The following is a 22,503-nucleotide window of genomic DNA, read 5'->3' as shown; positions in this document are numbered from 1 at the left end:
TTAGCCGTGCGCAGCTCAAGAGGGGAATAACTATTAACGGAGAGCGTAACAGTATTCAGGTGAGTTTCTAGCCCCATTTATGTGTTATGTTTTCGGGGCTGTGTGCATACTCGATGTGTTGTTAATACATTTATCCTAAGTGATAAGTGTATGCCATATGTGATATATGTGATGGATATGAATGGTTGCTTGTCGGTACGCGAACGATCTTCGGATATTGCGCGTACTGTCAGGTCAAAAATAAAGGTACGAATATTATACATCGAAGATGCATGAACATTACAAATGAATACTTGTCGGGGCGTGAACGATCTTCGGATATTGCACGTATCGACAAGAGGTATGGTTGTTAAATGAATGATGTAAAGAACGCCTAGGGTGTTCTTATGCTATGATGTAATTATTGTATATGTGAAGTAGGTGTATGCAGGTACACGAATGGTATGTGAGTTCTACGTTCGACATAGTAAGTTAGGATGGCAAATCCCTCTAGCTTTTGTCGGACATAGACTCGGCTGGTGATGGCGTAGTTAAGGACTGCGGGCCTTATACGTAAAGTAGATGATAGACGTAAACGTAGATAGGGACGGTGGGCCTTATACGTGTTACAGATAATAGACGACAACGTAGTTAAGGACTGCGGACCTTATACGTATTATAGATAGGCATCAGCATAGGAAAGGACTGTGGACCTTATACGTGCTGTAGTTGTATTGTGGTAGCATAGGGGAGGACTGCGGACCTCGTACGTGCTATGGTTTAGGTTGCAACATAGGGGAGGACTGTGGACCTTGTACGTGTTGTGGATGTAGGATGGTATAGGGAAGGACTGCGGACCTTGCACGTACCATAAAGGGTGAACATAGGTAAGGACCGCGGACCTTTTACGTGTTCACGACCTTGAGTACAGGTATAGACGGCGGACTATGAACGTACTCTCGGTAGACTGAGGTTAGTGGTTATAAATATGTGTGTATGTATGGTAGTAAGTGTGTATGTAGAACAGAAGGGTAACTAGTGAAGTATGGATATGTATCTACGGATATGTATGTATGTGTATGTATTGTATGGCGTTCGATTAACTAGAACTCACTCAGCGTAGCTGACTTTTAGTATGCACGCAGGTGAGCTGATTACAGAGTTAGCATGAGGATGACACACGGCATGGATTGAACGGCTGGCATCTGAAGAAAGAAGTAAAGATGTTTTAAATATAAAGTTTTGTGTTATGGTATCAAAGAAAAGGTTTAATGTTTTGTAACAAATGATTGATGTTTTATATTCCGCGAAAAGTTTTAATAAACTCTGATTGAAGAACTGTGTTTATGAGTAAATCCGACGCTAAAGTAGGGCTACCGGGTTCGGGGCCTTACAACTCATATACAAACTATAAAATTTTCTATGGATTTTATTGTATATTTGTATGTATGTATTTAACGTTTCACTTCTTTTTAAAAGAATTTTGATTTATTGTCATATTTAGTTCTAATTTTTTATATTTATTTGGAGTTAATCTGTTCATCGAATATATCTTTACATACTTTTTACAAAATAACTTCACATAAATCTTCAAGTTTTTAAACAAAAATCTCAATTTTTAAAGTCATTATGATGACTCATATACAAACTATAAAATTTTCTATGGATTTTATTGTATATTTGTATGTATGTATTTACCGTTTCACTTCTTTTTAAAAGAATTTTGATTTATTGTCATATTTAGTTCTAATTTTTTATATTTATTTGGAGTTAATCTGTTCATCGAATATATCTTTACATACTTTTTTCAAAATAACTTCACATAAATCTTCAAGTTTTCAAACAAAAATCTCAATTTTTAAAGTCATTATGATGACTCATATCAAGCTATAAAATTTTCTATGGATTTTATTGTATATTTGTATGTATGTATTTACCGTTTCACTTCTTTTTAAAAGAATTTTGATTTATTGTCATATTTAGTTCTAATTTTTTATATTTATTTGGAGTTAATCTGTTCATCGAATATATCTTTACATACTTTTTTCAAAATAACTTCACATAAATCTTCAAGTTTTCAAACAAAAATCTCAATTTTTAAGTCATTATGATGACTCATATACAAACTATAAAATTTTCTATGGATTTTATTGTATATTTGTATGTATGTATTTACCGTTTCACTTCTTTTTAAAAGAATTTTGATTTATTGTCATATTTAGTTCTAATTTTTTATATTTATTAGGAGTTAATCTGTTCATCGAATATATCTTTACATACTTTTTTCAAAATAACTTCACATAAATCTTCAAGTTTTCAAACAAAAATCTCAATTTTTAAAGTCATTATGATGACTCATATACAAACTATAAAATTTTCTATGGATTTTATTGTATATTTGTATGTATGTATTTACCGTTTCACTTCTTTTTAAAAGAATTTTGATTTATTGTCATATTTAGTTCTAATTTTTTATATTTATTAGGAGTTAATCTGTTCATCGAATATATCTTTACATACTTTTTTCAAAATAACTTCACATAAATCTTCAAGTTTTCAAACAAAAATCTCAATTTTTAAAGTCATTATGATGACTCATATCAAGCTCACTGAGTCAAAAGTTAATTGGAGTTCACGGTTTCAAGTAGCGATATTTTCTGGTCTAAATTCTGGTCAATCGGAGTTCATTGTCAAGGTTTGAGAGAGTAAGTTTTAATGTTTGAAACCTGACTTAAGGATAGTTTTTCACAGTGGTAGGTTTCTTATCGTCATGGTATTCATTAGTTAGTTGGGCTTAGAGCCTTAAAATCAGTATAGACGATTAGCATTTTGTTTAAAAAATAATCACTCAAGTATTGAGGGTAGTACAACGGTTAAAAAACAGAGTTTTTAAGTCGATTAACTTCTCAGCCCTATCTTCTACTGGCAAAGTGGTTTTATATGGAGCCGGAATTGACTACACTTATTAATGTGGGGACTATTTTTGCAACAATAAATCTCATTACACGTGCCCTAAAAGGCCAGAACCTAAACGTTTTCCGTAAATATATATGTTGTCACCGACAAAAAATTGACTTATTATTACTAAACGTTTTAAATTTCATTATAAAAGTTTGATATAAATATATACTGAGAATAAAGATGGTTTAAGTTTATATTAACTACATAAATTTTCTATACTAAACATCAATTTTATATAGAATTTTTAATAATATGGTGTTAATTGTACAATTGTGTATCCATTACTTAGAAATGAATAAGCCTATATATGCTTTGTATAGTTTAGAATAAAAATCTATATCTATAATATATATAAATGAAAGTTTTAAAAGCTCTTTGGTTGTTTCTTACATTTTCTCAAGCCAACAGATTGCATTATTTGTAAATTGAAGTTTCTCATGCATTTGACCCGAATTCACGGGTATGGGTCTCACCAAACCCAGATATTCCTTAAACGAGTTATAACATCTCATTAAATTAAAAATGAATCTCACCAAATATTTGATATGAAAATTTTATAAAATACGGATATACTAAAAATAATATCTTATTTCTTTTAAAAATGATATATACTATTTATAATAAAAAACAATTTTATAATAAAAAAAATAAGCGGGTCATGAATCTCACCAAAGCCAGTTAGCTTTTAAATCGGGTTAGAATATCTCATTTATTTGTGAAACCTTTTCATATCAAATACTAATTATATTATCAAATTCAATGCAATAAATAAATAAAAATCCAAGAAATATATAAATATTATAAACGAATAATATAAAACAACCCCGCAATACCGCGGATAAAAAATAGTTAAAATATAAATAAAAACGTTTTTGGGCATGATTTAAGATTTAATTGTAATGTATTTAAATTACAAGTATATCATTGTAAGATAATCTCCTAACACCATATCGACTAAAACTAATATCACCAATATTCTACATGACACTAACGAATAAGTTGGTGAGGTTAAATAATTTATTTATTGAGCTGACTTTAGTTCCCCGGTTTGGAACTCTATATAAAAAAGGTCAAAACTATTTAAAATCAAGAAGGTCAAAGTAAATCAATCCAACTTACTAAATAATTTAACAATTGAAAAAGAAAACAAAAAAGGTCTCCACTGTCCCCCCTTTCACCTCACCGGAACCCTACCTCCCGGCCGCCGCCACTCTTCCCTCTCATCGGAAAATCCTCCTTTCCACCTCACCTCAGCCACCACACCTCTCTTCCATCACACCTCTGCCACCACACCAGAAAACCCTCTCTTCCACCACACCGCCGCCACTCTTCCCTCAGCCACCACACCTCACCGGAAAACCCTCTCCTCTCACCGCTTCGACGATCCGGCCAACCGACTCTAATCTCCCACCTCAGCCACCACCCTCCACAGTCGCCGCCACCGACCCAGCCGGAAAACCGGCTCTCTGCCACCTCACCTCAGCCACCACCACATCTCACCGGGAAACCCTAATCTCCCACCTTCACTCTTCCCTCTCCTCCACCACACCTCAGCCTCCACACCTTCACAGTCGCCGCCAACCGACCCAGCCGGAAAACCATCCACAGTCGCCGGAAACCCCTCTCCACAGCCGCCACCACTCCACAGTCGCCGGAAAACCCTCTCCTCCACCTTCACTCTTCCCTCTCCACAGTCGCCGCCAACCGACCCAGCCGCCCAGCCTCCCACCCCGCTGCTTTGACCACGATCCACGGCTGCATGGATTCAGAAGAATGGGAACATCCACGTAATCGGAAAGGGAAACGGAATAGTCACCAGACTCAAGGTAATAACAAGGTTTTATCGAAGTTTTTTGTCTCAAATCTTCCCCCAAAGTGTTCTTCGCAAGACTTAAAAGATGTTATGGGTAGCTTTGGTCGTTACGAAGGTTCCTATATAGCTAGGAAGCTGGATAAATGGGGCAAGAGGTTTGCTTTCGTATCGTTTTCCGAGGTGAAAGATGTCAAACGGTTGGGAGATGAGTTATCAGACGTATGGATCGGTTCGTATAAGTTGTTTATTGCGATTGCTCGGTTTGTGGATGGTGAGAATCTACATAGACCCGATTATGGTAATAGGAGGAAGACGGCTTCGGTTCCTGTTTATAGTCATGCAAAACCTAGTGGTCAAACAAACCCTAGTTCCGAAGGATCCGATAGGAATGGGGTTCCCTATGCATCAGTTGGTAATGGGCGTTCCTTTGTTGATTCTTTGTTAAATCGGAACAAAGTAGATGAGATTAAGGTGGATGATTCGGTGGAACGGTTTTCTCATTGGAAGGGATGTGCTCTTATGGGGAGGGTGGTGAATCTTCACACGTTAACTTCTCTGAAAAAGTTGGTTGGGAAGCATGGTTGGAGATCATTAGAGATTAAGTATCTGGGAGGGCTTTCAGTGGTGTTGGTATTCTACGTTAGTGGGGATAGGGATGCCTTCCTGAATGACAAAGACAAATGGTCAGACTGGTTTGAGTTTTTAGAACCTTGGTCCGATAGAACTAGAGTGGAGGAGGGTCGGATCGCCTGGCTCCAAGTTCATGGGGTTCCGGCTCAGTTGGTGTTAGACGAGGTATTCGATTTGATTGGAAGCAGATTTGGCAAGGTGGTTCAATCGGCTTCCTTATCAGGTGAAGAGAACAACTTATCGTATACTCTCATCGGTGTGTTGAGTAAAGAGTGCAAACGGATTGTGGATCGGGTGGACATTAATTGGAGGGGAAAAATTTTTAAAGTGTGGGTGGATGAAGATGTTGGGGAATGGATACCGGAATGTGTAGTAGAGTATGAAGAGGATGATGGTTCCGTTTTACCGGAGGAGGATAAGTGTGATGATAATATCGTGCAGGATGAGTTCCATAATGTGCATCGTGAAGAGGGCGAATGTTCTCAAGCTAATGAGTTTTCTGTCAGGGAACATGCTGTTAATGGGTTGGATGGTTGTGTGAACGATAATTCTAACGTGATGGTCGGTGAATTTTCGAACTCTTATGATCATTCTAATGAGGAGGCGGTCGAGAATGGTAACGTTGATAGTACTAATGTTTCTGTGTTGAAAGGCAAGGGACATAAGAAGTTCAGACGGAAGTCTTTATTTTCTAATCGGAGTGGGGGTAGTGGTTCTTGGGAGCGTCCTAAGAAGAGAACAAGGGAGGATAAAGATATGTTTGATCTTGATAGGTTTATCGGTATTATGCACGTGCCTTCGGATGTTACTAGGGGTATCGAGACAGGTGTTGAAGGAGTGTTCTTAACACCGGATCTTAACAAAGGGATGTCTACTAATACGGAGGTGGTTCGAGACATCGAGGGAGAGACTGCGGAGCCCTCGATGATTGGTAGAGGTATAGATCCGGTGCAACACCAAGGTCCGATTGAGGTGGAGTTGGAGAAGACCATTGAGTTGAGTAAGGCGTTAGGTGTTGAGAATTTGCAAGATTTTGTTTCTAATGTTAAAGAGGTTCTTGTTTCCGAAGGCTATCAAGAAGGTGTTCAATGAATGTTTTTTCTCTGAACATTCGTGGGTTAGGGAGTTCTAGCAAAGCCGATTGGATTCGAGGTCTTCGAGTCCATCATGAGGTTAGTTTTTGTGACACCCGGTAAATTCCCAATCCCTTAAACTAAGTAATCAACCTAATAATTAGGTGATTGTAAATATTATGCGCGCCATGTTAGTCAGCGCGTGCATCTGTTATGTGCGCCCTGCGCGAGCGCGCCATGTTAGTCAGCGCGTGCATTTATTATGTGCGCCCTGCGCGAGCGCGCCATGTTAGTCAGCGCGTGCATTTGTTATGTGCAACCTGCGCGAGCGCACCATGTTAAGAACCAGCGTGAGCATATGTTATATGCGCCATGCGCGAATGTTTTGGCTTTATGTTTTCATGTAACTTAAACGTTATGTTGTCTATGGGTTGACCATCCCGCATGATGCTAAGGCGGGTGCATCCTAAATCGTTTATGCGCGTGCGGAAGGGAACTAACCTCCCCGCATGGCGGGAACATTGAGAGCTAGTTTGTCTGAAGCTCCAAGATGGAATTGACTTCAACATGACTGATCACTATGTTGAAATACCAAGACCACCTGGAGAATCTACAAATGAAACTCAATATCCCCAACTGCGAGAAGGTTACGCACCTACCCGCAGCAAAGAAATGCCCTTCACGCAGAAAGCTATGCGCACAAAGTGATGCGCACAGAACACTTAGTCTATTCTCCAGACATAAGGAGATTACTCCCGCCCAAAAGGAAACAGTAGCGTGTTTCAGAGATTTTCCACTTTTTACTGTACACTGACAAAAGTACCTGAAAAAGCACACTGTAACATGAAAAGTCAACTGTCAGCCACCCTATTCTCACCAACCCCAGACCTGCATGTCCTGTCCAAATCAAATCAAGATCTTTTGTCCACTCCTCCACTTTTAAATAAACAATAAACAATAATAATTTCCATACTTTATCATCATTACACCTAGATATGAAAAGATTTCAATCCCCTAAAGCAAGGGATTGTGTTCCCTTGAGTTTGCCTATAAATATGTAACCTAAATTATCACTCAAAACACACTCCAAAGAACTGAAGACTTGCACTAATCATCTCCCGAGCATCCGTTATTTTCGATTCCGTTCCAGTTACTAGGTAAGCCGAGGTTATAAACTTGAGATCTACTTTCCAAACCTCATATTCTCCTATTTCTTGATCTTAATATATATACTTCTTGTTATTTAATCATATTCTAGACCTTCGATTCCGGGGCCAACACCAAGAAAACCCGAATCTCGATTAATCCCTTAACAAGAACCACAGGTGAGTCTCACAACCCCTATTTTCACTGTTTTCACTATTTTTAAACTGTTTTCGGGGCGAGGGACACGTACTTAAATAATGTTTTATCATGGTATACTTACAAGCTATGCAAGCGATTATGTGTTTAAGTTATGTTTCATGATGAGTAATGCAAACGGTTATCTAAGGTTTTCGATGTATGTGCGCTAGAACTCGAGTAAGTGATCACTTTACCATTGGAACTCTAAGGGTAGGGACTGCTGGTTTGATCCACCCACTCGTAGGGGTCGCACCTCTTTGCATGGACGAGTGCCTAGTATGGTCATGGGGCAGTACTATGGGTTTGAGCCCGCTCGTAGGGGTCGCGCCTCTTTGCATGGACGAGCGCCTTGTTTTCCGGCACAACGTCCGCGCATAACCCGCGGGACGGAATTATTATTTTAGCTCGTAGTGGCAGCGCCACTTTGCATGGACGAGCACATGTTCCTGAAACGTTCGCGCGTAACCCGCGGGACGGTATTACTTATTTTAGCTCGTAGTGGCAGCGCCACTTTGCATAGACGAGCACAGTTCCCAGAAATGTTCGCGCGTAACCCGCGGAACGATTTTATCAGAATATCTTGATAGAACTATGTTTTACCAAGCATGTGTTTTAATGATGCTATCAGAATTATGTTTCAGAATGATTTGTATCAAGATTATGATGCAATACGATTTATCAAGTTACTAAGACTTGTGAACTCACTCAGTTTATACTGATTCAAATGTTTTTACGTGTCTTTCAGGAGATAACTAGGTAGCGCATGGAGTCACACTTAGAGCACCTCACGCTGAACATCTAAACTAGCTTTTTGGAAGATTTTAGTTCTATCCCTTCGATGCGCGTGGTTGTTCCCGCCGCGCATGGGGATATGGCGTGGAAATCTTCAACAATTTTTATACTTGGATGTTTTTATGTAATTTTTAAACAATGTAATGTATTTGTATTAAACTTTTCATGCGCAATGAAAATCTTACTTTGAATGTTCGCAATGGCCCGTGCTTAAGTATCAATTCCCACTCGCGCGCGCCCGGCTGTTTCCGCCGCTCAGGGCCGGGTGTGACAGATTGGTATCAGAGCACTGGTTATAGCGAACTAGGAAAAGAAGTTTTAACCTAGACTATAACCGTTGGGGAATCGCATGAAATATTTTTCAAAGAAAATATTTTCAAAAGAAACTATACACACACTTAGGAACACGGGTCACACTGTCTAGTAAATAATGATAACATTATGTGCTCAGAGTACATGCGCTAAGTCTGATATATTTTCACTCTTTTAAAGCAAGAATGCCTCCAACTAAAGCCAAAGGAATTACCATGACACCCGAGGAACTCGCGGAAATAATCGCGCAAGCAATCGCAACACATGAGGCCAGCAAGGCCGAATCAAGTCAGGGTCGTCAGAATGAGACCCCAGAACCCGAATCAGGAGCCTTGGACAAAGGATGCTCCTATAAGACATTCATGGCCTGTAAGCCTTGGCCATTCAAGGGAACCGAAGGGGCCATTGGGCTCTACAACTGGATTGACAAGATGGAGACAGTTCTCTCCATTAGCGGATGTAGTGAGAACCAGAAGGTCCTTTACGCGACCTGCATGTTCCAAGAGGCAGCTTCGTCTTGGTGGAAGCTTCAAACGAAAACATTGGGGCGAGAAGTTGCTCTCCACAAGACCTGGGAGGAACTGAAGGAGATGATGATGAGAAAGTTCTGCTCTCGCGCAGAAATCCAGAGTCTACAACAGGAATTCTGGAACCACACCATGGTAGGAACGGATATCGACGCCTACAACAACCGGTTCAACGAACTTTGCCAGTTGGTGCCAGACATGGCAAACACGGAGGAAAAGAAGATCGAGAGGTATATTTTTGGGTTACCTCCTGTTGTTAGGGTTCCGCTCAACGCCGCAGCGCCTCCAACCTTTGATGAGGCGGTAGCGCGGGCCATCACCCTTACAAGGGATACGATCCGTGCGGGTATGTTGACTACGCGCGGAATCGAGCAGCGAACCTCTGATCCTAAGAGGAAATGGAACTCTCACCACCGAGGGTCCGACTCCAAGCAGCCACCGTTCAAGAAGCAGGAAAGCGCAAGGGTTTACGCGATTCAGGCCGCGGAGCCACCACGAAAAGGATACAGCGGGCCTCGCCCATGGTGCAGCAAATGCAAGTATCACCACGAGGGTGAATGCGCAAGAATCGAATGTGCCAAATGTGGCAGACCAGGGCACAAGACGATGAATTGCCGTGTCAGAGAAGCTGGAGCAAGCGACAACTGCTACGCATGCGGGAAGCCAGGGCATTTTAGTCGGGATTGCCCGCAAAAGGGGAACCAAGCTCGCGGGAGAGCTTTTGTGATCGGCGCAGGCGAAGCTAAAGAAGAGCCGAATGTGGTAACCGGTACGTTTTTGCTTAACGGACATTTTGCATCTGTCTTATTTGATACTGGCGCTGACCTAAGTTTTATATCCGCTGAGTTTAAAGACTCCCTAGGCCTAGCAACCAGTAGACTAGACACGCCTTATACTATAGAACTAGCCAATGGTAGGCAGTTATGCGCGAACGAAAGAACTGAACAATGTGTTATAGTCATGGGAGGTCACGGGTTCAATATTAACTTGTTGCCAATAGACTTGGGAAGTTTTGACATTGTGGTAGGTATGGATTGGTTAGTCGAGAACCGCGCGGAAGTTATTTGCCATGAGAAGCAGGTTCGGATCCCACTGTTGAACGGAGAAACCTTGGTAATTCAAGGGGAAAGAAGGGGAGTTGCGACGAAACTGATTTCGTGCCTAAAGGCGCGAAAGTGCCTAAGGAAAGGGTGCTACGCCTTCCTGGCGCATGTCGTAGAAAAGAAAGGAGATGAGCGAAGAATTGAAGACTTACCAGTAGTGCGCGAATTTCCAGAAGTTTTTCCTGAAGATTTGCCCGGATTACCGCCGCCGCGACAAGTCGAGTTTCGTATTGATTTAGTCCCAGGAGCTGCGCTAGTAGCTCGAGCGCCTTATCGATTAGCTCCATCTGAGATGCAAGAGCTATCCAATCAGTTACAGGAACTATTGGATAAGGGTTTCATACGCCCAAGCTTTTCACCTTGGGGAGCTCCAGTACTGTTTGTTAAGAAGAAGGATGGTTCGTTCAGAATGTGTATTGACTACAGGGAGCTGAACAAGCTGACAGTCAAGAATCGGTACCCCTTACCGAGGATTGACGACTTATTTGACCAGTTGCAGGGATCCAGTTATTATTCGAAGATAGATCTACGGTCAGGATACCACCAACTTAGGGTCCATGAGGAAGATGTGCCGAAAACAGCCCTCCGAACTAGATACGGCCATTATGAGTTCTTAGTGATGCCTTTCGGGCTAACTAATGCGCCGGCTGTGTTCATGGATCTGATGAACCGCGTGTGCAAACCATACTTGGACAAGTTTGTGATTGTGTTTATAGATGATATTCTGATTTACTCACGGACCAAGGCCGAGCATGAGCAACACCTGAGATTGATTTTGGAATTGTTGAGGAAAGAAAAGTTGTATGCGAAGTTTTCCAAGTGCGAGTTTTGGCTTAGAGAAGTTCACTTTCTCGGTCACGTTGTAAACGAGAAAGGAATTCACGTTGATCCTTCCAAAGTCAAGGCCATCGAAAACTGGGAAGCGCCAAAAACCCCAACTGAGGTGAGGCAATTCCTAGGACTAGCTGGCTACTATCGACGCTTCATTGAGAACTTCTCCAAAATAGCTCTACCCCTGACCGCGCTAACTCAGAAAGACAAGAAGTTTGTTTGGGGCGAAAATCAGGAAACAGCATTTCAAATGTTGAAACAGAAGTTATGTAGTGCGCCAATTTTGTCTTTGCCCGAGGGGATGGATGACATTGTTGTTTACTGCGACGCTTCACATCAGGGACTTGGATGTGTCCTTATGCAGCGAGACAAAGTCATAGCGTATGCCTCACGCCAACTCAAGACCAATGAAAAGAACTACACAACGCATGATTTAGAACTTGGAGCGGTTGTCTTCGCGCTAAAGATTTGGCGCCATTACCTCTATGGTACAAAGTGTATAATCTTTACGGATCACAAGAGCCTTCAACATATATTTGATCAAAAGGATTTAAACATGAGGCAACGAAGATGGGTGGAGTTGTTGAACGATTATGATTGTGAAATTAAGTACCACCCTGGAAAGGCGAATGTGGTAGCAGACGCGCTAAGTAGGAAGGAGCGAATAAAAACGCTACGAGTCAAGGCTCTAAGGTTGACCATTCACGCAGATCTCTCTACCCGCATCCGAGACGCTCAGCAAGAAGCCTTGAAACCAGAGTTTGTTAAAAACGAATGCCTTGGGGGTATGGTTAAGAATTTGGAACTTAAAGAGAACGGCAATCTATATTTCGCTAACCGCATATGGGTCCCTCTCAAGGGAGGATTGCGCGAGCAGGTATTGAACGAAGCTCACAAGACGCGGTATTCCGTACATCCTGGCGCAGACAAGATGTACCAAGATGTTAAAACGCTGTATTGGTGGCCCAATCTTAAAGGCGCCATCGCGACGTATGTCAGTAAGTGCCTGACGTGTTCGAAGGTGAAGGCTGAATACCAGAAACCATCAGGGTTGCTTCAGCAGCCAGAAATTCCCATGTGGAAGTGGGAACAAATCTCTATGGACTTCATCACCAAACTGCCAAGGACACCTGGGGGTTATGACACAATATGGGTTATTGTGGATCGGCTAACTAAGTCAGCGCACTTCCTGCCGATCAAGGAAACCGATAAGATGGAAAAGTTAGCCCGACTGTATATTCGAGAAGTAGTTTCAAAACATGGAGTCCCAGTGTCCATCATTTCTGATAGAGATAGTCGGTTCACATCAAGGTTTTGGAGATCGTTACAAGGGGCTTTAGGTACTCGTCTTGACATGAGTACGGCATATCATCCTCAAACGGATGGGCAAAGCGAGCGAACAATCCAGACATTGGAAGATATGCTACGCGCGTGCGCAATCGATTTCGAAGGTAGCTGGGATACTCATCTCCCATTAGTTGAATTTTCTTACAACAACAGCTATCACACAAGCATTAAGGCTGCGCCGTTCGAAGCTTTGTATGGGCGCAAGTGTAGATCCCCACTGTGCTGGGCTGAAGTAGGTGACAAGCAAATGACTGGTCCAGAATTGATCCAAGAAACAACAGACAAGATTTTTCAGATAAGGGATCGCCTTAAGACAGCGCGCGACAGACAGAAGAGCTACGCAGATGTGCGAAGGAAACCATTGGAATTTCAAGTAGGGGATAAAGTACTTTTGAAAGTCTCTCCATGGAAAGGAGTCCCCCGTTTCGGCAAGCGAGGAAAGTTGAATCCGCGCTTCATTGGACCATTCGAGATCCTAGAAAGGATCGGTCCGGTTGCTTATAAACTCCGTTTACCCGCCGAACTCAGTGGAGTTCATGATACGTTTCATGTGTCCAACCTCAAAAAGTGCTTATCTGACGAAACGTTGATTTTGCCGTTGGAAGAGATTCACATCGACAAACAGCTGCACTTCGTAGAAGAACCTATAGCAGTAACCGATTGGAAAGAACAAAAGTTACGCAGGAGCAAAATCAAGTTAGTAAAGGTTCAATGGAACTCGAGGCGTGGGCCTGAATTCACTTGGGAAAGAGAAGACCGAATACGCAAGAAATACCCACACCTCTTTCAGAGCATGGCTTCTGCCAGCAACGTCTCCTAAATTTCGGGACGAAATTCGTTTAACGAGGGGAGAATGTGACACCCGGTAAATTCCCAATCCCTTAAACTAAGTAATCAACCTAATAATTAGGTGATTGTAAATATTATGCGCGCCATGTTAGTCAGCGCGTGCATCTGTTATGTGCGCCCTGCGCGAGCGCGCCATGTTAGTCAGCGCGTGCATTTGTTATGTGCGCCCTGCGCGAGCGCGCCATGTTAGTCAGCGCGTGCATTTGTTATGTGCAACCTGCGCGAGCGCACCATGTTAAGAACCAGCGTGAGCATATGTTATATGCGCCATGCGCGAATGTTTTGGCTTTATGTTTTCATGTAACTTAAACGTTATGTTGTCTATGGGTTGACCATCCCGCATGATGCTAAGGCGGGTGCATCCTAAATCGTTTATGCGCGTGCGGAAGGGAACTAACCTCCCCGCATGGCGGGAACATTGAGAGCTAGTTTGTCTGAAGCTCCAAGATGGAATTGACTTCAACATGACTGATCACTATGTTGAAATACCAAGACCACCTGGAGAATCTACAAATGAAACTCAATATCCCCAACTGCGAGAAGGTTACGCACCTACCCGCAGCAAAGAAATGCCCTTCACGCAGAAAGCTATGCGCACAAAGTGATGCGCACAGAACACTTAGTCTATTCTCCAGACATAAGGAGATTACTCCCGCCCAAAAGGAAACAGTAGCGTGTTTCAGAGATTTTCCACTTTTTACTGTACACTGACAAAAGTACCTGAAAAAGCACACTGTAACATGAAAAGTCAACTGTCAGCCACCCTATTCTCACCAACCCCAGACCTGCATGTCCTGTCCAAATCAAATCAAGATCTTTTGTCCACTCCTCCACTTTTAAATAAACAATAAACAATAATAATTTCCATACTTTATCATCATTACACCTAGATATGAAAAGATTTCAATCCCCTAAAGCAAGGGATTGTGTTCCCTTGAGTTTGCCTATAAATATGTAACCTAAATTATCACTCAAAACACACTCCAAAGAACTGCAGACTTGCACTAATCATCTCCCGAGCATCCGTTATTTTCGATTCCGTTCCAGTTACTAGGTAAGCCGAGGTTATAAACTTGAGATCTACTTTCCAAACCTCATATTCTCCTATTTCTTGATCTTAATATATATACTTCTTGTTATTTAATCGTATTCTAGACCTTCGATTCCGGGGCCAACACCAAGAAAACCCGAATCTCGATTAATCCCTTAACAAGAACCACAGGTGAGTCTCACAACCCCTATTTTCACTGTTTTCACTATTTTTAAACTGTTTTCGGGGCGAGGGACACATACTTAAATAATGTTTTATCATGGTATACTTACAAGCTATGCAAGCGATTATGTGTTTAAGTTATGTTTCATGATTAGTAATGCAAACGGTTATCTAAGGTTTTCGATGTATGTGCGCTAGAACTCGAGTAAGTGATCACTTTACCATTGGAACTCTAAGGGTAGGGACTGCTGGTTTGATCCACCCACTCGTAGGGGTCGCACCTCTTTGCATGGACGAGTGCCTAGTATGGTCATGGGGCAGTACTATGGGTTTGAGCCCGCTCGTAGGGGTCGCGCCTCTTTGCATGGACGAGCGCCTTGTTTTCCGGCTCAACGTCCGCGCGTAACCCGCGGGACGGAATTATTATTTTAGCTCGTAGTGGCAGCGCCACTTTGCATGGACGAGCACATGTTCCTGAAACGTTCGCGCGTAACCCGCGGGACGGTATTACTTATTTTAGCTCGTAGTGGCAGCGCCACTTTGCATAGACGAGCACAGTTCCCAGAAATGTTCGCGCGTAACCCGCGGAACGATTTTATCAGAATATCTTGATAGAACTATGTTTTACCAAGCATGTGTTTTAATGATGCTATCAGAATTATGTTTCAGAATGATTTGTATCAAGATTATGATGCAATACGATTTATCAAGTTACTAAGACTTGTGAACTCACTCAGTTTATACTGATTCAAATGTTTTTACGTGTCTTTCAGGAGATAACTAGGTAGCGCATGGAGTCACACTTAGAGCACCTCACGCTGAACATCTAAACTAGCTTTTTGGAAGATTTTAGTTCTATCCCTTCGATGCGCGTGGTTGTTCCCGCCGCGCATGGGGATATGGCATGGAAATCTTCAACAATTTTTATACTTGGATGTTTTTATGTAATTTTTAAACAATGTAATGTATTTGTATTAAACTTTTCATGCGCAATGAAAATCTTACTTTGAATGTTCGCAATGGCCCGTGCTTAAGTATCAATTCCCACTCGCGCGCGCCCGGCTGTTTCCGCCGCTCAGGGCCGGGTGTGACAGTTTTATTGTTTTACAAGAGTCGCAATTTGTTTCCTTGGATTCTGTGGATGTGGGACGGTTTTGGGGTTATGGTGAGTATTCTTTTGATTGGGTTCCTTCGTCTGGAAGGTCGGGTGGGTTATTATCGATATGGGATTCTCAAGTCTTTCGTATGGAAAGGGTGGTCAAGAATAATAATTGGCTTCTAGTTTCGGGCACTGTGAAAGGAAAGAGTAGCTCGTATCATATTCTCAATGTTTATTCTCCTCAAAATCTAGTTACTAAACGAGCTCTTTGGGGGGAAATTCGTGATTTGATCGAGGAGGGTAATGGGAGGTGGATTGTGGCAGGAGATTTTAACTCGGTTCGGTGTGCTGAGGATAGGCGGAATTCTTTGTTTAATGTGGGTGAGGCCAATGAGTTTAACGATTTCATTGATGATTCAAATCTTCACGAGTACTCCTTGAAAGGGAGGCGTTTTACTTTTGTCGCAGGAAATAAATTAAGCCGTATTGACAGAATCTTCGTTAATTGGGATTTCTTTATGGAATGGCCGTGTGCGGAGTATATTGCTCTCGAAAGGAATAAGCCGGATCATAGTCCGTTGGTTTTGAAAATTGGTTCTTCCAAGAACTATGGTCCCAAACCGTTTAGGTTTTTCAATTCATGGCTTGGTAGAGAGGATTTTGAGACGTTGGTTAAGAAGACGCTTGTTGATGGCTCGTTTCATGGTTCTCCGGACGCGAGATTGTTGTATAAATTTAAAGCTTTGCGTGATGCTATCACTAGATGGGCGATCGATTGTAAAGCCAAAGAAAAGGAGGAGAGGGTTTTATTGGAGCAAGAGTTGCGTGACTTGGACCAAACCTTGGAGGTCCGGGATTTGTTGGAAGAAGAGACATGGTCTTTAAGCGAAATTAAAAGACGGCTAGGCGAGTTGGATAATCATTATTACCGGGATTTGAAGCAAAAGGCTCGGTGTAATTGGGCGATTCATGGAGACGAAAATTCTCGATTTTTTCACGGTTTTATTAATAAACGTAAAGCTTCAAATTATTTTCCGGGTTTGGAAGTGAATGGGGCGTGGGAAACAAACCCGGTTCTCATTAAAAAGGAAGTTTTGCGATTCTTTGCTGGTAAGTTTAAAGAATCTATTACACATCGGCCTCGGTTGATTGGATATGGGTTTTCGGTCTTGTCTTCGGTGGAGGCGGATTTTTTGATCAGTGATTTTTCCGTGAATGAGATCAAGAAGGCGGTTTTTGATTGCGGTGGTGACAGCTCCTGGGCCGGATGGTTTTAATTTTAGGTTCATTCGGTTTTACTGGGAGTTGTTCGAGAAGGATTTTGTGGATATTCTTGATCATTTTCATAAGGTTAAAAGTTTTTGCTCGGGGGTTGGTTCGTCTTTTATCACCTTAATTCCTAAGGTAAACAATCCGTCTTCTTTGGGGGATTTTAGACCGATAAGTCTCATTGGTTGTATTTTAAAGACTGTGTCGAAGGTGTTAGTGAATCGACTCAAAACGGTTATGAATAAGATTGTCTCAGAGCATCAGTCGGCTTTCTTATCCGGGAGATATATTCTTGATGGCCCTTTGGTGGCTAATGAGGTTATTGCTTGGGCTAAGAAGAGGGAGAGAAGAATTTTTATGTTCAAGATTGACTTCGATAAAGCCTTTGATAATGTGAATTGGGAGTTCTTGTTGTCGGTTCTTTCTCAGATGGGTTTTCCTTCGGTCTGGTGCGATTGGATTAGTGGTATCTTGTTGGCGAGCAGATCGTCTGTTCTTGTTAATGGATCTCCTACATTCGAATTTGGATGTCATAAAGGCATTCGTCTAGGTAACCCGCTATCGCCTTTTCTTTTTATTATTCTGATGGAGGCTTTTTCAGGTATGTTGAAACAAGCCTGTGATATAGGTGCGTTTCATGGTATTACTCTTCCTAATGAAGGTCCTACTTTATCCCATCTTTTTTATGCGGATGATGCTATGATTATGGGAGAGTGGTCTTCTTTTAATTTTGATAACTTGAAACGTATTCTTCGCATATTTTACTTGTGTTCGGGGCTAAAGATTAATCTCCATAAATCAGTGTTATTTGGAGTAGGTGTAGAAGATGGTGAGATCGATATCCAAGCTGGTTTCATGGGTTGTAAGCCGGGTAGAATCCCGTTTTCTTATCTAGGGATTATGGTTGGCGCTAACATGAATAGGGTGGTTAATTGGGAACCGGTTGTGTCCAAGTTCAAGAAGAGGCTATCTAAATGGAAAGTTAATTCGTTATCTATTGCCGGTCGGTTAACCCTTATTAAATCGGTGCTGGATAGTCTTCCCACTTATTATTTTTCGCTTTTTAAGGCACCCAAGAAGGTTACCAATGATTTAGAAGCTTTGATGAGAAGGTTCTTATGGGGTGGTTCGGATGAAGTGAGGAAGATGTCATGGGTGGCTTGGGAGGTAGTCACCAAACCTATAAAAGTAGGGGGTTTAGGTATCGCTCGTTTAGAGGTTGGGAGATTTCTAAATGATCATCACGCGATATGGAGAAGAGTAGTGTTGTCTATTCACGGGTCCTCGCGCTGTTGGGGGCTTGCTCCGGTTAATAATGGAGTTCCCGGGGTTTGGAAGAATTGTGTTATGTTTTGGAACAAATTTAAGGTTGATGGTGTGGGTTTTAATAGAGTGATCCGGGCCACAGTTGGGAATGGTCGCCAAGTTCGGTTTTGGACGGATTTGTGGTTGGGTTCGGCGCCGATTATGGACAAGTATCCGTCCTTATATGCGGTAGAAAAACATAAAAATGTCTTGTTAGCAGATCGGTTGGTGGTCACTGGATCTTCTCGTCGCATTGTGTGGGATTGGCTTAGAGCTCCTTGCTCCCAACAGGAGGTGATTGAGAAGCAGGAGTTGGAAGATCTCCTTCAAGGGGTGGTGATGGTTGACCGTGAAGATTCATGGTCTTGGGCGGTTGGTAGCTGCAAAGAGTTCGAGGTTTCGGCGATTAAAAGATGGATAGTGCGGTCCGTTGTGGATGCTGGGAGTTCCAGTTTCCAATGGAGCGATTGGGTCCCGAAAAAATGTAATATTTTTATGTGGAGGGCCGTTCTGGATAGTCTTCCAACCAAGCAGGCTTTAGCTAGACGTCATTTGCATTGTGATGATCATAGTTGCGCTTTATGTGAGAGTAATGAGGAATCGCTCGAGCACTTGTTAACCGGGTGTTTCATTTCTATGGCCGTTTGGAATGCGATTGGTTCATGGTGCAACATCCCTAGATCTTTTGTTTTTCATGTCAATGATTTGGTGGAAGTGCATAAGGTTTGTGGTGCGACGGGGAATAAGAGATTGATTATTCATGGAATTGTCATCATTACTTGTTGGAGGATTTGGCGGGCTAGGAATGAAAAGATTTTTTCGGGCAAGAACACTAAGGTGGCAGAAATGGTTGCGGATATAAAATCTTTGGGTTTTCTTTGGTATAAAAATAGATCTAAGATAGGGGTAGTGGATTGGAAAAGTTGGTGTTTATTTGATGTAACGTGATTGTTGGTTTTGGTTTTTGGATTTCAGCGTCTTTCTCCGTCTTGGTGATAGTCGTTGGTTGTGTTTGTTTTTAATGAAAGTCAATTTTCAAAAAAAAAAAATAATTTAACAATCACTTACATGTATTTTTAAATCATTTTCAAGTATCAATCTCATAATGACCAATAATACGTAAATGGTTTCTATTTCATAATTTTTGTATATTTCCATGTATAAACTATATAAATTGTTTTCAAGAGTTTTACGCGTGATATTGAATAGAGAAAATAAAATAAAGCAAGATAAACTGAGATTAGATTTAGAGGAGTAATTTCCGAACTTCCAACAAGCTTGAACAAGACCAATAAAACAAGATAAACTGAGATTAGAGGAGTAATTACCGAACTTCCAACGAGCTTGAACAAGACCAATTTCAGAGTTATGATGGAGAAATGGAATTGTTTGCCAGAGAAAATCAGGTTTGGGTTGAAAATCAGCATCAAAAATAGCCACATACTCACACTCATTGGCATAACGATGCTTTAAACCTTCTTTAAGTGCCCCGGCTTTGTATCCCTTTCGGTTGTCCCTAACTTGGTAGTGTATGTTTATTCCTTTATTTGCCCATTTTTGACACTCCATTTCCACTAGCCCCAGTTTGCCATAGTGAATCCACACCCAATAAGAAACATTATCACAATCTTAAACAAAATTTAAAACAAAACAGAAAGTTTATTAACATTGGAAAAAATCAAACCAAAAACAATCAAGATAAGGTATATGATTTCTCAAAATATGATCTCAAAAATTAAATATAATCTTAGGACAAAATCAAACAATTTCTAAATTGTATAAAATTGTTATTTTAACTTTTATATAGGGTTAGATAGGGGTGATTAAAAAACGGTTCGGAACCGTCAGAATCAAGGAACCGGAACCGAACCGGTGCCTCAGAACCGGTAATGTGTGTACCGGTTCGGTTCTCGGTTCTTAGAATTTGCATTAAACGGTTCCCGGTTCGGTTCCGGGTAAAACCAGCGGTTCTAGACTTGGAACCCGAAATATTCAAAACGTTTTAAATAAATTTACCAATCCCCATTTTTATAGAGTAACTTATAACCGGCATCCATTCAATCATATTCAAATCTTCTTTCTTTACGTTCAAGAATTAGCAACCATGATCAATTTTGATTTAAGCTATCAATGTAATTTAATATAAAATAATATGATATTCTATTAATCTATCGTTGCTAATGATTTATTTAACTTTAACACTTTGGTTTTAATAAAAAATATAACGGATGTTCATGTTGTAATCTAAATTAGTTTTACCATGAAAGAAGACATACAATTGTATAAACTTGTTTTACAACTTGCAAAGTTTGCATAACTTATTTGATAAATAAATGATCGAACCGGTTCTAGCGAGAACCGATTAGCGAGAACCGGCTTTAGCGGTTCTGGAACCGAACCGGTTTACTATAATAGGTTCCGGTTCTACTTTTCACTCATTTTCGGTTCCGGTTCGGTTCCGGTTCCGATTCGATTCTCGCGGTTCTGAACCGTTGCACAGCCCTAGGGTCAGAGCCGTTACCAAAAACCCGTAGAAATCGTGGGGTTGTGGAAGAGTAAAAAAGGGTCTCTAAAATATAAACTCAATAACTCATATATAACTTAAATAACCGTGATAACAATGAAAAAAAAGTATCTTAACAAAATGATCTAATTGAAGTATTTAAATGAATCGTGAAGCTTTCTAACATTTTTGTAAACAAAGCTTTAGATCTTTTTTTTTTATGAAAACAATAAATGTTATTCAATAAACCAGCTCATTATCTTATTTTCCCCTTGTCATAGTAGTTAAATTTCTTTATACATACATACCAATATATAATTTTAATATCAACTCAACTTGTATGCAAAGTTACTCAAATGATTAAGATAATATTTTCAACAGTGAAACAAAGTTAAAAGTAGACGTCGTCCCGTATAATTGTCATGCAGTATTAGATTAAAATATAAAAAATTGATATATGAGGGATGGAATTTCGTTAATGAACCTTGATGAATGGATCTGTTGAATCATCAAGAACTTGAATGACGATACGATCAGAAGGCCATGAAAGACCACATGCTGCTCCAATCGAAAGCTGATAAACCTGTCCAAACAAAACCAACATTTATTTATTTATTAATAAAAACAAACTAAAACAAAACACTAAACCTTAAACCGACCAGCCAACCAACCAACCAACCTCTTTTTCATTAAACATTGGGATTTGAACAAGAACCAATGGGTAAACAGAGTTGCCCAATTCTACGTCATCTTTGAATGATTCCCATTTGTAACGTTTTTCTGGTTTTTTGCCAAACAACTTGATGAACGCGATTACCATCGCCATGTAAACCCGCTCCACGAATAGCATGATTGACATTCCGAGACATATATACGTCAAAACTCTCATAAATGGCACCACTAATGGCGCCTTCAATTGGGCCCAAATCACCATAATTTGCCCGGCAATGTCACCCGAAAACGAATCTTGAAGTCTGTCCATAATATTTTGTAGAACAGAAAAAACGAAACAGAAGATTCTTGATGAGTTCTTTATAATTTCAAATCAAACCCATATGATTTTATAAATTGGGTTTCTGATTCTGACTGAAGTGGAAGCAGAAACAGAGATTTGATTGTGAACAAGATCAAGGGGTGAGTATAACGGGGAGGAGGGGACGTGCTTATAAAGACGCAATTTTCGGCTACTATTTTCTTTTAACATTTAATTTTCCTGTATTTTTACTTTAACCAAACAATTTCGCGTTTATAACTCTGCTCACTGTGGCTAAAACCCCCAGAACTACGTTGACAAAGAGCTAACTAGTAAATATAATATAGTTTTATAATATTGTTTAGGTTTATTGAATTTTAATAATTTATGTTGAATGATATTTGCCGAAAATAATCCCTATTCATTTTAACGTTTATAGTTGTCCCAAAATTTAAAAAGTTGGCACCCAATGGTTTCTCCATTAAAAAGGAATTAACGGTGTTATATTTTTTTCCGAATTCCAAACTAATATTTTAGTGATTTTGATTGGAATGAGGATGGATGTTGATTGATGTAAAAC

General features: G+C 40.7%; 1 protein-coding gene across 1 annotated transcript in view; it reads right to left on the bottom strand.

Annotated features, from left to right (window-relative positions):
• Positions 1 to 22,160, bottom strand: part of LOC143622053 (glucomannan 4-beta-mannosyltransferase 9-like) — a 34,272-nt gene extending 12,112 nt beyond the window's left edge. Inside the window, exons 1-3 of the mRNA XM_077093303.1 lie at positions 21,630 to 22,160; positions 21,436 to 21,533; positions 19,776 to 20,029 (exon numbers count right to left, since the gene is read on the bottom strand). Of these exons, the coding sequence (XP_076949418.1) occupies positions 19,776 to 20,029; positions 21,436 to 21,533; positions 21,630 to 21,932 (655 nt within the window). The 5' untranslated portion in view covers positions 21,933 to 22,160. The remainder of the gene's footprint in view (positions 1 to 19,775; positions 20,030 to 21,435; positions 21,534 to 21,629) is intronic.
• Between the last annotated feature and the right edge of the window lie 343 nt (positions 22,161 to 22,503).

This window comes from Bidens hawaiensis, unplaced genomic scaffold, assembly GCF_021521415.1.
Source record: "Bidens hawaiensis isolate Kalapana, Puna unplaced genomic scaffold, B.hawaiensis_p1.1 tig00003015_1, whole genome shotgun sequence".
NCBI lineage: Eukaryota > Viridiplantae > Streptophyta > Magnoliopsida > Asterales > Asteraceae > Bidens > Bidens hawaiensis.
The sequence above is the reverse complement of the archived record's forward strand: the minus strand, read 5'-3'. Positions and strand labels throughout refer to the sequence as shown.